At 61.1% G+C, this 12,681-nt stretch overlaps 1 protein-coding gene across 1 annotated transcript in view; it reads right to left on the reverse strand.

Moving 5' to 3' along the window:
- Nucleotides 1–793: 793 nt before the first annotated feature.
- PWP2 (PWP2 small subunit processome component) overlaps nucleotides 794–12,681 on the reverse strand; it is a 63,524-nt gene continuing 51,636 nt past the window's right edge. The window contains exons 12-21 of the mRNA XM_069946039.1: nucleotides 11,460–11,607; nucleotides 10,003–10,153; nucleotides 7,747–7,927; nucleotides 6,792–6,939; nucleotides 3,851–3,959; nucleotides 3,705–3,770; nucleotides 2,508–2,726; nucleotides 1,781–1,931; nucleotides 1,592–1,666; nucleotides 794–1,176 (exon numbers count right to left, since the gene is read on the reverse strand). Of these exons, the coding sequence (XP_069802140.1) occupies nucleotides 1,026–1,176; nucleotides 1,592–1,666; nucleotides 1,781–1,931; nucleotides 2,508–2,726; nucleotides 3,705–3,770; nucleotides 3,851–3,959; nucleotides 6,792–6,939; nucleotides 7,747–7,927; nucleotides 10,003–10,153; nucleotides 11,460–11,607 (1,399 nt within the window). The 3' untranslated portion in view covers nucleotides 794–1,025. The remainder of the gene's footprint in view (nucleotides 1,177–1,591; nucleotides 1,667–1,780; nucleotides 1,932–2,507; nucleotides 2,727–3,704; nucleotides 3,771–3,850; nucleotides 3,960–6,791; nucleotides 6,940–7,746; nucleotides 7,928–10,002; nucleotides 10,154–11,459; nucleotides 11,608–12,681) is intronic.

Below are 12,681 nucleotides of genomic sequence, written 5' to 3' on the forward strand. Positions count from 1 at the left end.
GGGCCGAGGAGGGCCCGATCAACGATGTAAACAAGGGGCGATCTGCTACATCGCCGCTCGTTTACTGGGCCTATTCCACAGCCCAATGATCGGTAACAATGTCCCTGCAGCCCTCGCTCAACGATGTCCTTGCCGCATCATACATTACCTGTCCAGGTTTCTTCTCCGCGCTGTCTTCATCCCCGGGTCCCGAGCCTGTGTTTGGCTGAGCGCTCTGTCAGCTGACCGGCCATTCTGAAGATAGAGCGCGCAGGACCCGGGGATGAAGACAGCGTGGAGAAGAAACCTGGACAGGTAATGTATGATGCTGCTGCTTGTCAAATCGTCGGTCGCCCGCCGTGCAACGCTATTCAACCGTAGCGATGCGCGGTGGGAGAACAAGGATTTTAGGTCTGGCCCTAAATGAACGATCAGCCGATGACACGATCGGCTGATCGTTCTCTCTATTTCACCGAACGATAATCGGCCGAATCGGGCCAATTATCGTTACTGTGGAATAGGGCCCTTACAGTGGCGTCTAAAGGGAACCTGTCACTGTACATGACAGCGGCAGGCACCACAAGATCGCTGCCAGGCAGCCATCACACACACAAGTCCCCACATTATATTTCCCTTTTCTTTTTAAATCCACTTTTAATTTTGCCTCATAAACTGCTGTGAAAAGAACGTCAGGTAAAAAAAAAGAAGCAACCTGCAGCTTCCCAGGAGCTCATGGCGGCCGCTCTAGACCAACAACCCCCACATAGGGAGTCAGCTGTAGTCTCTCCTGAGTAAAACTACAAAAGGACCCAAGGAAAACAAACCCAGCTTTAATATTACACCAATGGCGCAGGTCACCGCGCTGTATATCTATATACATATGTTCCTATAAAGCACTGAGAATCCTGTAGATCTTCACCAGAGTCTTCATGCCGTGTAACATCCACAATCCCCTCCCAAGGAGTAATGGAGACCAGACCACAAGTCCTTACTCTGATCAGGTGTACAAAGTAAAGAGGTACCAACAATCCAACATCTCATCCCCATCAATCATCAGTCTCTGCTTCTCCAACACCATCATCCATAGATTCCAGCTCAGAGTCCAGGTCACTGTCCCGGTCTGACGCCTCACGCTTTACACCTCGTTGCTTAGACAGGCAGACGGCAAACCTCATGTTGTATCGATTCCAATCGCAGCTAAAAGACAGAGACATCAGAATAAACTAAAGACGGAGACAGGGGAGGAGCTACAGCCGAAAAGACGGGGACAGGGGAGGAGCTACAGCCGAGAATATGGGAGACAGGGGACAGAGGAACGCCTACAGCCGAGAAGAGGGAGACGTGATGGGGACAGGGGACAGGCTACAGCAGAGAATACGGGAGACGGGACAGAGGAACGCCTACAGGGGAGAAGAGGGAGACGTGATGGGGACAGGGGAGGGGCTACAGCCGAGAAGACGGGGACAGGGGACAGGCTACAGCAGAGAATACGGGAGACGGGACAGAGGAATGCCTACAGCCGAGAAGAGGGAGACGTGACGGGCTACAGCCGAGAAGACGGGGACAGAGGACTCGGATAACCAAGATGGATTAGGGATCTTATTGCACTTACAGCTTTGCGATGTCGGTGAAGTGCCCCTGAATACTCTTCTGCAGGGAGTGAATGGTCGGCATTAGGGAAACTGATCTGAAGATGGAAAGAAGAGGCTTAATATTGAGTTGACTGTCCTAAGACACTATTATCTGGGAAGATACACACAGTGGTTCCCGAGTTACATACAGAGATTCCTCGGGCACTTACCGTGTCTTCAGCTTCTGGCCGTGCTGCATCAGTAATTCATGAGCCCAGATGAGGTAAAACTGCAGGTGGCGGGAGCTGTCAATCTGACCTGCCAGGAAGGCCAGCAGGCGCTCCACATAGAGCTCCGGGAGGGAGGAGCACAGGACCTGAACTGACACGAGAAAGTGACATCACCACCACCGATATAATGTACTAGACACAGGAGGGTGACGTCACCCTCCTGTGTCTGGTACATTACGTTTGTGGTGATATCCCCACCAGTGACATACACATAATATAATGTATCAGACACAGGAGGGTGACATCACCACCAGTGACATACACATAATATAATGTATCAGACACAGGAGGGTGACATCACCACCAGTGACATACACATAATATAATGTATCAGACACAGGAGGGTGACATCACCACCAGTGACATACACATAATATAATGTATCAGACACAGGAGGGTGACATCACCACCAGTGACATACACATAATATAATGTATCAGACACAGGAGGGTGACATCACCACCAGTGACATACACATAATATAATGTATCAGACACAGGAGGGTGACATCACCACCAGTGACATACACATAATATAATGTATCAGACACAGGAGGGGGACATCACCACCAGTGACATACACATAATATAATGTATCAGACACAGGAGGGTGACATCACCACCAGTGACAAACGTAATATACTGTTGCAGACGTGGCTGGTACTTACTGTCCATGTGTGGCACGCTCTCCAGCACCTCCTGTAGGAGGCGCTCTTCGTTAAGCCTCATGGCCATCACAATGGCTCGAGTCCACTCGCCTTTACGTAGCGTCCGGTGTACACTCCCGGCTGTTACCTCTTCATCCAGCTGGAAGGGGTCAAACACCGAACTGGAGTCAAGGGAGTAGATGAGGAGGCCCTCAGTGGAGGTGGCGGCCCAACTGCGCCCTGAAAAAGAAAAATGAGATTCCCACAGTTATCCCAAATGCATTACTGTATACTACTCCCTAAACTGTATGCAGTCACATTGTATAGAAGGTGACTGCACATAGTATAGGGGGAGGAGTATAGAATGTGACTGCACATAGTATGGGTGTGGGGGGGGGGGGGGGGGGGGGTGGTAAAGTGACTGCACATAGTATGGGGTGAGGAGTATAGAATGCAACTGCACATAGTATGGTGGGGGTACAGAAAGTGACAGTATGGGAGGGTACAGAAAGTGACTGCACATAGTATGGGGGGGGATACAGAATGTGCAGTCACTGTCAGTATGGGGGGTACATAGTATGGGGGGGATACAGACAATGTGCAGTCACTTTCTGTACCCACCATACTGACAGTGACTGCACATAGTATGGGGGGAGGTGCAGAAAGTGACTGCACATTGTACCCCCCCCCCTCCCATACTATGTGCAGTCAATGTGCAGTCACTTTCTGCACCTCCCCCCATACTATCTGCAGTCACTGTCAGTATGATGGGTACATAGTATGGGGGGGGGGGGGGGGGGGGGGTACAGACTGTGACTGCACATAGTATGGGGGGGGGGGGGGGTACAGAAAGTGACTGTGCAGTCACTTTCTGTACACCCCCCCCATACTATGTGCAGTCACTGTCTGTACCCCCCCCCCATACTATGTGCAGTCACTGTCTGTACCCCCCCCCATACTATGTGCAGTCACTGTCTGTACCCCCCCATACTATGTGCAGTCACTGTCTGTACCCCCCCCCATACTATGTGCAGTCACTTTCTCTACCCCCCATACTATGTGCAGTCACTTTCTCTACCCCCCATACTATGTGCAGTCACTTTCTCTACCCCCCATACTAAGTGACTGCACATAGTATGGGGGGGGGGGGGTAGAGAAAGTGACTGCACAGTCTGTACTCCAGCCCTTTTTCGGTGTCCCATCCACATAATCATTTACCGGTTGGACAGAATCGCAGTGATGTCACACGGATTTCAGGCTTGAAGTGTCGGGAGCTCATGTCACCTGAAAAACATCAATGAATTAATGTGACTATAAGGAGACTGCAGCACTGACTGCGAGACCGGCACGAGACAGTGCGCTACCTTTACGGACACCTGGAAGACTCAATGTGACGCCATTCTCGTCCCCCGCTCCCTCATCCACCAGAGCAAGACTCCCAAACTCTGTCATCTTACGGCGGTCCAGGAACTCCTAATGGGAGGGGGAGGCAGAGAAGTGTCAAAGGACTGGAGGGGCGGGCGAGAGGGGCGGGCGCAAGACTGGAGGGGCGGGCGCGAGGGGCGGGCGCAAGACTGGAGGGGCGGGCGCAAGGCGAGAGGGGCGGGCGCAAGGCGAGAGGGGCGGGCGCAAGGCGAGAGGGGCGGGCGCAAGGCGAGAGGGGCGGGCGCAAGGCGAGAGGGGCGGGCGCAAGGCGAGAGGGGCGGGCGCAAGGCGAGAGGGGCGGGCGCAAGGCGAGAGGGGCGGGCGCAAGGCGAGAGGGGCGGGCGCAAGGCGAGAGGGGCGGGCGCAAGGCGAGAGGGGCGGGCGCAAGGCGAGAGGGGCGGGCGCAAGGCGAGAGGGGCGGGCGCAAGGCGAGAGGGGCGGGCGCAAGGCGAGAGGGGGCGGGCGCAAGGCGAGAGGGGCGGGCGCAAGGCGAGAGGGGCGGGCGCAAGGCGAGAGGGGCGGGCGCAAGGCGAGAGGGGCGGGCGCAAGGCGAGAGGGGCGGGCGCAAGGCGAGAGGGGCGGGCGCAAGGCGAGAGGGGCGGGCGCAAGGCGAGAGGGGCGGGCGCAAGGCGAGAGGGGCGGGCGCAAGGCGAGAGGGGCGGGCGCAAGGCGAGAGGGGCGGGCGCAAGGCGAGAGGGGCGGGGCGCAAGGCGAGAGGGGCGGGCGCAAGGCGAGAGGGGCGGGCGCAAGGCGAGAGGGGGCGGGCGCAAGGCGAGAGGGGCGGGCGCAAGGCGAGAGGGGCGGGCGCAAGGCGAGAGGGGCGGGCGCAAGGCGAGAGGGGCGGGCGCAAGGCGAGAGGGGCGGGCGCAAGGCGAGAGGGGCGGGCGCAAGGCGAGAGGGGCGGGCGCAAGACGAGAGGGGCGGGCGCAAGACGAGAGGGGCGGGCGCAAGACGAGAGGGGCGGGCGCAAGACGAGAGGGGCGGGCGCAAGACGAGAGGGGCGGGCGCAAGACGAGAGGGGCGGGCGCAAGACGAGAGGGGCGGGCGCAAGACGAGAGGGGCGGGCGCAAGACGAGAGGGGCGGGCGCAAGACGAGAGGGGCGGGCGCAAGACGAGAGGGGCGGGCGCAAGACGAGAGGGGCGGGCGCAAGACGAGAGGGGCGGGCGCAAGACGAGAGGGGCGGGCGCAAGACGAGAGGGGCGGGCGCAAGACGAGAGGGGCGGGCGCAAGACGAGAGGGGCGGGCGCAAGACGAGAGGGGCGGGCGCAAGACGAGAGGGGCGGGCGCAAGACGAGAGGGGCGGGCGCAAGACGAGAGGGGCGGGGCGCAAGACGAGAGGGGCGGGCGCAAGACGAGAGGGGCGGGCGCAAGACGAGAGGGGCGGGCGCAAGACGAGAGGGGCGGGCGCAAGACGAGAGGGGCGGGCGCAAGACGAGAGGGGCGGGCGCAAGACGAGAGGGGCGGGCGCAAGACGAGAGGGGCGGGCGCAAGACGAGAGGGGCGGGCGCAAGACGAGAGGGGCGGGCGCAAGACGAGAGGGGCGGGCGCAAGACGAGAGGGGCGGGCGCAAGACGAGAGGGGCGGGCGCAAGACGAGAGGGGCGGGCGCAAGACGAGAGGGGCGGGCGCAAGACGAGAGGGGCGGGCGCAAGACGAGAGGGGCGGGCGCAAGACGAGAGGGGCGGGCGCAAGACGAGAGGGGCGGGCGCAAGACGAGAGGGGCGGGCGCAAGACGAGAGGGGCGGGCGCAAGACGAGAGGGGCGGGCGCAAGACGAGAGGGGCGGGCGCAAGACGAGAGGGGCGGGCGCAAGACGAGAGGGGCGGGCGCAAGACGAGAGGGGCGGGCGCAAGACGAGAGGGGCGGGCGCAAGACGAGAGGGGCGGGCGCAAGACGAGAGGGGCGGGCGCAAGACGAGAGGGGCGGGCGCAAGACGAGAGGGGCGGGCGCAAGACGAGAGGGGCGGGCGCAAGACGAGAGGGGCGGGCGCAAGACGAGGGGGGCGGGCGCAAGACGAGGGGGGGCGGGCGCAAGACGAGAGGGGGCGGGCGCAAGACGAGGGGGGCGGGCGCAAGACGAGGGGGGCGGGCGCAAGACGAGAGGGGCGGGCGCAAGACGAGGGGGGCGGGGAGGGCGCGAGCGCAAGACGAGGGGGGCGGGGAGGGCGCGAGCGCAAGACGAGGGGGGCGGGGAGGGCGCGAGCGCAAGACGAGGGGGGCGGGGAGGGCGCGAGCGCAAGACGAGGGGGGCGGGGGGGGGCCCACGCGCAAAACGAGGGGGGCGGGGAGGGCGCGAGCGCAAGACGAGGGGCGCGGGGAGGGCGCGAGCGCAAGACGAGGGGGGCGGGGAGGGCGCGAGCGCAAGACGAGGGGGGCGGGGAGGGCGCGAGCGCAAGACGAGGGGGGCGGGGAGGGCGCGAGCGCAAGACGAGGGGGGCGGGGAGGGCGCGAGCGCAAGACGAGGGGGGCGGGGAGGGCGCGAGCGCAAGACGAGGGGGGCGGGGAGGGCGCGAGCGCAAGACGAGGGGGGCGGGGAGGGCGCGAGCGCAAGACGAGGGGGGCGGGGAGGGCGCGAGCGCAAGACGAGGGGGGCGGGGGGGGCGCGAGCGCAAGACGAGGGGGGCGGGGGGGGCGCGAGCGCAAGACGAGGGGGGCGGGGAGGGCGCGAGCGCAAGACGAGGGGGGCGGGGAGGGCGCGAGCGCAAGACGAGAGGGGCGGGGAGGGCGCGAGCGCAAGATGAGAGGGGTGGGGAGGGCGCGAGCGCAAGATGAGAGGGGTGAGGGTAGAGAGAAAGAGCGCAAGGCTAAAAAAGAGCGTAAAAGACAGTAAGAGATACAAGACAGACAGGGAGGACAGACAGGAGACAGCCCCCCGCCCTCACCTCCATGGCGTCCAGAGAATAATTACAGGAGATCTCAAACTTCTTGGCGAGCAGCTGCTCCTTGGTGTGGTAAATACACACAAAGCGAGAGGCGCCGCCGGCGAGGAGAGCATGCCCGTCCGCCGAGTAACACAGAGTAGAGAAGGCCCTGAGGAATAGACAGCGGTCAGCGGGAGGGGGGGGGCTGTCAGCAGGTGTGTGTGTGTGTGTGTGTGTGTGGGGGGGGGGGGGGGAACTAACAGCAGGTGTGGGGGGGGGGGGGGGGGGGGAGGCAGCTGTCGGCAGGTGTGGGTGGATGGGCTGTCGGTAGGTGTGGGGGGGGGGGCGGCTGTCGGCAGGTGTGTGTGTGTGTGGGGGGCAGCTGTCGGCAGGTGTGTGGGGGCTGGCAGTAAAGGCTGTGCGGTCAGCAGGTGTGGGAGGGGGGCGGCAAGTGTTGGCTGTTGGCAGGTGTGTGTGTGGGGGGGGGGGGCAGCTGTCGGCAGGTGTGTGGGGGCTGGAAGTAAAGGCCGTGCGGTCAGCAGGTGTGTGTGGGGGGGGGGGGTCTTCTGTCAGAAGGTGGGGGCGGGGGGCGCTGTCGGCAGGGGGGGCGCTGTCGGCAGGTGAGAGGGGGGGCGGCTGTCGGCAGGTGTGGGAGGGGGGGCGGCTGTCGGCAGGTGTGGGAGGGGAGGGCGGCTGTCGGCAGGTGAGAGGGGGGGCGGCTGTCGGCAGGTGTGGGAGGGGAGGGCGGCTGTCGGCAGGTGTGGGAGGGGAGGGCGGCTGTCGGCAGGTGTGGGAGGGGGGGCGGCTGTCGGCAGGTGTGGGAGGGGGGGCGGCTGTCGGCAGGTGTGAGTGGATGGGCTGTCGGCAGGTGTGTGTGTGGGGAAGGGGAGGGGCGGCTGTCGGCGGGTGTGTGTGTGGGGGGGCAGCTGTCGGAAGGTGTGTGGGGGATGGCAGTAAAGGCCGTGCGGTTACTCACTTCCCCTTGGCGGAGTGTTTGGCAGTAATCTTATCGGTCTCTTTCCGTCCCAGCTGCAGGTCGTGTCTCCCCTCGATGGATCCCGTCTGAGTCCCCTTCTCTGGGTCCCACAGGGTGATCTGACCATCCAGAGAAGCCACCGCCAGCTCCCCGCCATCAGGCCGGAACGTGACAACCAGCGCTAAGGAAGAGATGGAACGTGTGGTCACCCATCACCCACACACGACTATTCAGACTCCGGCAAATATGTGTGGCCTCCTGCTCACAACTAACACTGACCACCATCACACACACACAAATCCCAGCCTCCCCCCCAATACACAATCCCAGCCTCCCCCCCCAATACACAATCCCAGCCTCCCCCCCCCCCAATACACAATCCCAGCCTCCCCCCCCCCCCAATACACAATCCCAGCCTCCCCCCCCCCAATACACAATCCCAGCCTCCCCCCCCCAATACACAATCCCAGCCTCCCCCCCCAATACACAATCCCAGCCTCCCCCCCCAATACACAATCCCAGCCTCCCCCCCCCCCAATACACAATCCCAGCCTCCCCCCCCCAATACACAATCCCAGCCTCCCCCCCCAATACACAATCCCAGCCTCCCCCCCACCCCAAATACACAATCCCAGCCTCCCCCCAATACACAATCCCAGCCTCCCCCCCAATACACAATCCCAGCCTCCCCCCCAATACACAATCCCAGCCTCCCCCCCAATACACAATCCCAGCCTCCCCCCCAATACACAATCCCAGCCTCCCCCCCAATACACAATCCCAGCCTCCCCCCCAATACACAATCCCAGTCTCCCCCCAATACACAATCCCAGTCTCCCCCCCAATACACAATCCCAGCCTCCCCCCCAACACACAATCCCAGCCTCCCCCCAATACACAATCCCAGCCTCCCCCCCAATACACAATCCCAGCCTCCCCCCCAATACACAATCCCAGCCTCCCCCCAATACACAATCCCAGCCTCCCCCCCAATACACAATCCCAGCCTCCCCCCCAATACACAATCCCAGCCCCCCCCACAGACACACAATCCCAGCCTCCTTCCCCCGCGCGCACACACACAATCCCAGCCTCCCTCCCCCGCACACACACACACAATCCCAGCCTCCTTCCCCCACGCACGCACGCACACACAAACACACAATCCCAGCCTCCTTCCCCCACGCACGCACGCACACACAAACACACAATCCCAGCCTCCTTCCCCCGCACGCACACACAATCCCAGCCTCCTTCCCCCGCACACACACACACAATCCCAGCCTCCTTCCCCCGCGCACACACACACACACAATCCCAGCCTCCCTCCCCCGCACACACACACACACAATCCCAGCCTCCTTCCCCCGCACACACACACACAATCCCAGCCTCCTTCCCCCGCACACACACACAATCCCAGCCTCCTTCCCCCGCACACACACACACAATCCCAGCCTCCTTCCCCCGCGCACACACACACACACAATCCCAGCCTCCCTCCCCCGCACACACACACACACAATCCCAGCCTCCTTCCCCCGCACACACACACACAATCCCAGCCTCCTTCCCCCGCACACACACACAATCCCAGCCTCCTTCCCCCGCACACACACACACAATCCCAGCCTCCTTCCCACGCACACACACACACATACAATCCCAGCCTCCTTCCCGCGCACACACACACACACACACACACAATCCCAGCCTCCCTCCCCCGCACACACACACACACAATCCCAGCCTCCTTCCCCCGCACACACACACACAATCCCAGCCTCCTTCCCCCGCACACACACACACAATCCCAGCCTCCTTCCCGCGCACACACACACACACACATACAATCCCAGCCTCCTTCCCCCGCACACACACACAATCCCAGCCTCCTTCCCCCGCACACACACACAATCCCAGCCTCCTTCCCCCGCACACACACACACACACACAATCCCAGCCTCCTTCCCCCGCACGCACGCACACAATCCCAGCCTCCTTCCCCCGCACAAACACACACACAATCCCAGCCTCCTTCCCCCGCACACACACACACACACAATCCCAGCCTCCTTCCCCCGCACACACACACACACACACACACACACACACACACACACAATCCCAGCCTCCTTCCCCCGCACACACACACAATCCCAGCCTCCTTCCCCCGCACACACACACACACAATCCCAGCCTCCTTCCCCCCCCCACACACACAATCCCAGCAGCCTCAGCCAATCACCTCCTTACCATCGGCAGTCAGGCTCAGGGTCTCGGTGGTCCTCCAGCTGTCGGTCATGTGCCAGAGTCTCACAGTCCGGTCCCAGGAGGCGGTGGCCAGGACAGACTTCCAGGGGTTAAAGGCCACACAGCTGACCGGCCCCTCATGTCCAGCTAACACCTAACAGGGTAACATAACAATCCTCTGAGGTCACATGATGCCAAAGGACAGTGAAGGGGTGTGGTCTCATTAGGGGGTGTGGTTAAGTGCTCCTAGTGTAGAGCGGTGGGGAAAGGATCCTGCTGCAGCCAGATCGGTATAGCGGTATAGCGGTATCTGGGGGGGCGAATGTAAACTGTACTCCCATCCAGCCCGGGGGGGGGGGGGGGGGGGGGGGGGGGGGGGGTTGGGTTGGGCTGTACTCCCATCCAGCCAGGGAGAGGGGGGTTGGGCTGTACTCCCATCCAGCCAGGGGGGGGGGGGGGGGGGGGGTTGGGCTGTACTGCACTCACATCCAGCCAGGAGGAAGGGAGAGGGGGGTTGGGCTGTACTCCCATCCAGCCAGGGGGGGGTTGGGCTGTACTGCACTCACATCCAGCCAGGAGGAAGGGGGAGGGGGGTTGGGCTGTACTCCCATCCAGCCAGGGAGAGGGGGGTTGGGCTGTACTCCCATCCAGCCAGGGAGAGGGGGGTTGGGCTGTACTCCCATCCAGCCAGGGGGGGGGGGGGGGGGGGGGCTGTACTGCACTCACATCCAGCCAGGAGGAAGGGGGAGGGGGGTTGGGCTGTACTCCCATCCAGCCAGGAGGAAGGGGGAGGGGGGGTTGGGCTGTACTCACATCCAGCCAGGAGGAAGGGGGAGGGGGGGTTGGGCTGTACTCACATCCAGCCAGGAGGAAGGGGGAGGGGGGTTGGGCTGTACTCCCATCCAGCCAGGAGGAGGGGGGAGCGGGGTTGGGCTGTACTCCCATCCAGCCAGGAGGAAGGGGGAGGGGGGGTTGGGCTGTACTCCCATCCAGCCAGGAGGAAGGGGGAGCGGGGTTGGGCTGTACTCCCATCCAGCCAGGAGGAAGGGGGAGGGGGGTTGGGCTGTACTCCCATCCAGCCAGGAGGAAGGGGGAGCGGGGTTGGGCTGTACTCCCATCCAGCCAGGAGGAAGGGGGAGCGGGGTTGGGCTGTACTCCCATCCAGCCAGGAGGAAGGGGGAGGGGGGTTGGGCTGTACTCCCATCCAGCCAGGAGGAAGGGGGAGGGGGGTTGGGCTGTACTCCCATCCAGCCAGGAGGAAGGGGGAGGGGGGTTGGGCTGTACTCCCATCCAGCCAGGAGGAAGGGGGAGGGGGGTTGGGCTGTACTCCCATCCAGCCAGGAGGAAGGGGGAGGGGGGTTGGGCTGTACTCCCATCCAGCCAGGAGGAAGGGGGAGCGGGGTTGGGCTGTACTCCCATCCAGCCAGGAGGAAGGGGGAGGGGGGTTGGGTGGTACTCACATCCAGGAGTCTCCCGGTCTGCATACTCCACACATAGACCTCATACGAGTCTTGTGCCCCGGCGCACACAAGGTCACCACTCCCGTCTACAGTCAGGCATGAGAACTGGGTCGGCCGCGGAGACGTGAACGTCCTGAAGTTACGATACCTGGAAGGAAACAGAGCCCATGACCTGCCAGCCAGCAGATGACCTGTATACATAGATCCTTCCACACATACATATATCCACCCAGATACACACACCAAAAGAAAAGGTTTGCTGAACGGCAGTGTGGCCCAATGGCTCAAGTTCGGGTGCTCAGTCTCATGGTCCCGGACCCAGGTCCCGGCGATACAAAAAATGTAGAGATGAGGCGGCACTCCAGATATAAGTGAAGAAAAAGTGGTTTGGTTTATTCACCCAACATGCAACGTTTCAATCTACTCAATGAGATCTTTGTCAATATGTGTCTGTACACATATACCCACCCAGATATACATATATCCACTCCTCAAAAGACATGAACAGAGCCCTCAGATCACCCCTGCTAGATGTGACATATATATATATATATATATACCCCTCCTAGATGTGACTGATATATATATATATACCCCTCCTAGATGTGACATATATATATATACACCCCTCCTAGATGTGACATATATATATATATATATATACACCCCTCCTAGATGTGACTGATATATATATATATACACCCCTCCTAGATGTGACTGATATATACACACCCCTCCTAGATGTGACTGATATATATATATACCCCTCCTAGATGTGACTGATATATATATATACCCCTCCTAGATGTGACTGATATATATATATACCCCTCCTAGATGTGACTGATATATATATATACCCCTCCTAGATGTGACTGATATATATATCCCTCCTAGATGGGTAGTCTTATATTCTAGGTTCTTCACAGTAGCCGCCTATTGCTGTGATTCCTGCTTTGCACTCTTAGCATTCTCATGATAATCTACAAGCGGTAGTCACTGGAAATGGTTGTCGCTCCCCGGGCGGGCGGCCCTGTCCCTCCACGACGGGGGGCCCCCCGTCAGGTATAATACATGGATTTCTTGCCTTATGGGGTCGGGACCCTCCGTTGTGTTGTGCAGCAGTCCGGTGGATACACGGCCGATAGTCCGACTGAAGAGACTGTTAGAATTTGTATTATGGCAAGAAATAAGCAGCCGAGTAAGAAAAACGAGCGGCCGT

The sequence above is a fragment of the Dendropsophus ebraccatus genome, chromosome 11 (genome assembly GCF_027789765.1).
Source record: "Dendropsophus ebraccatus isolate aDenEbr1 chromosome 11, aDenEbr1.pat, whole genome shotgun sequence".
NCBI lineage: Eukaryota > Metazoa > Chordata > Amphibia > Anura > Hylidae > Dendropsophus > Dendropsophus ebraccatus.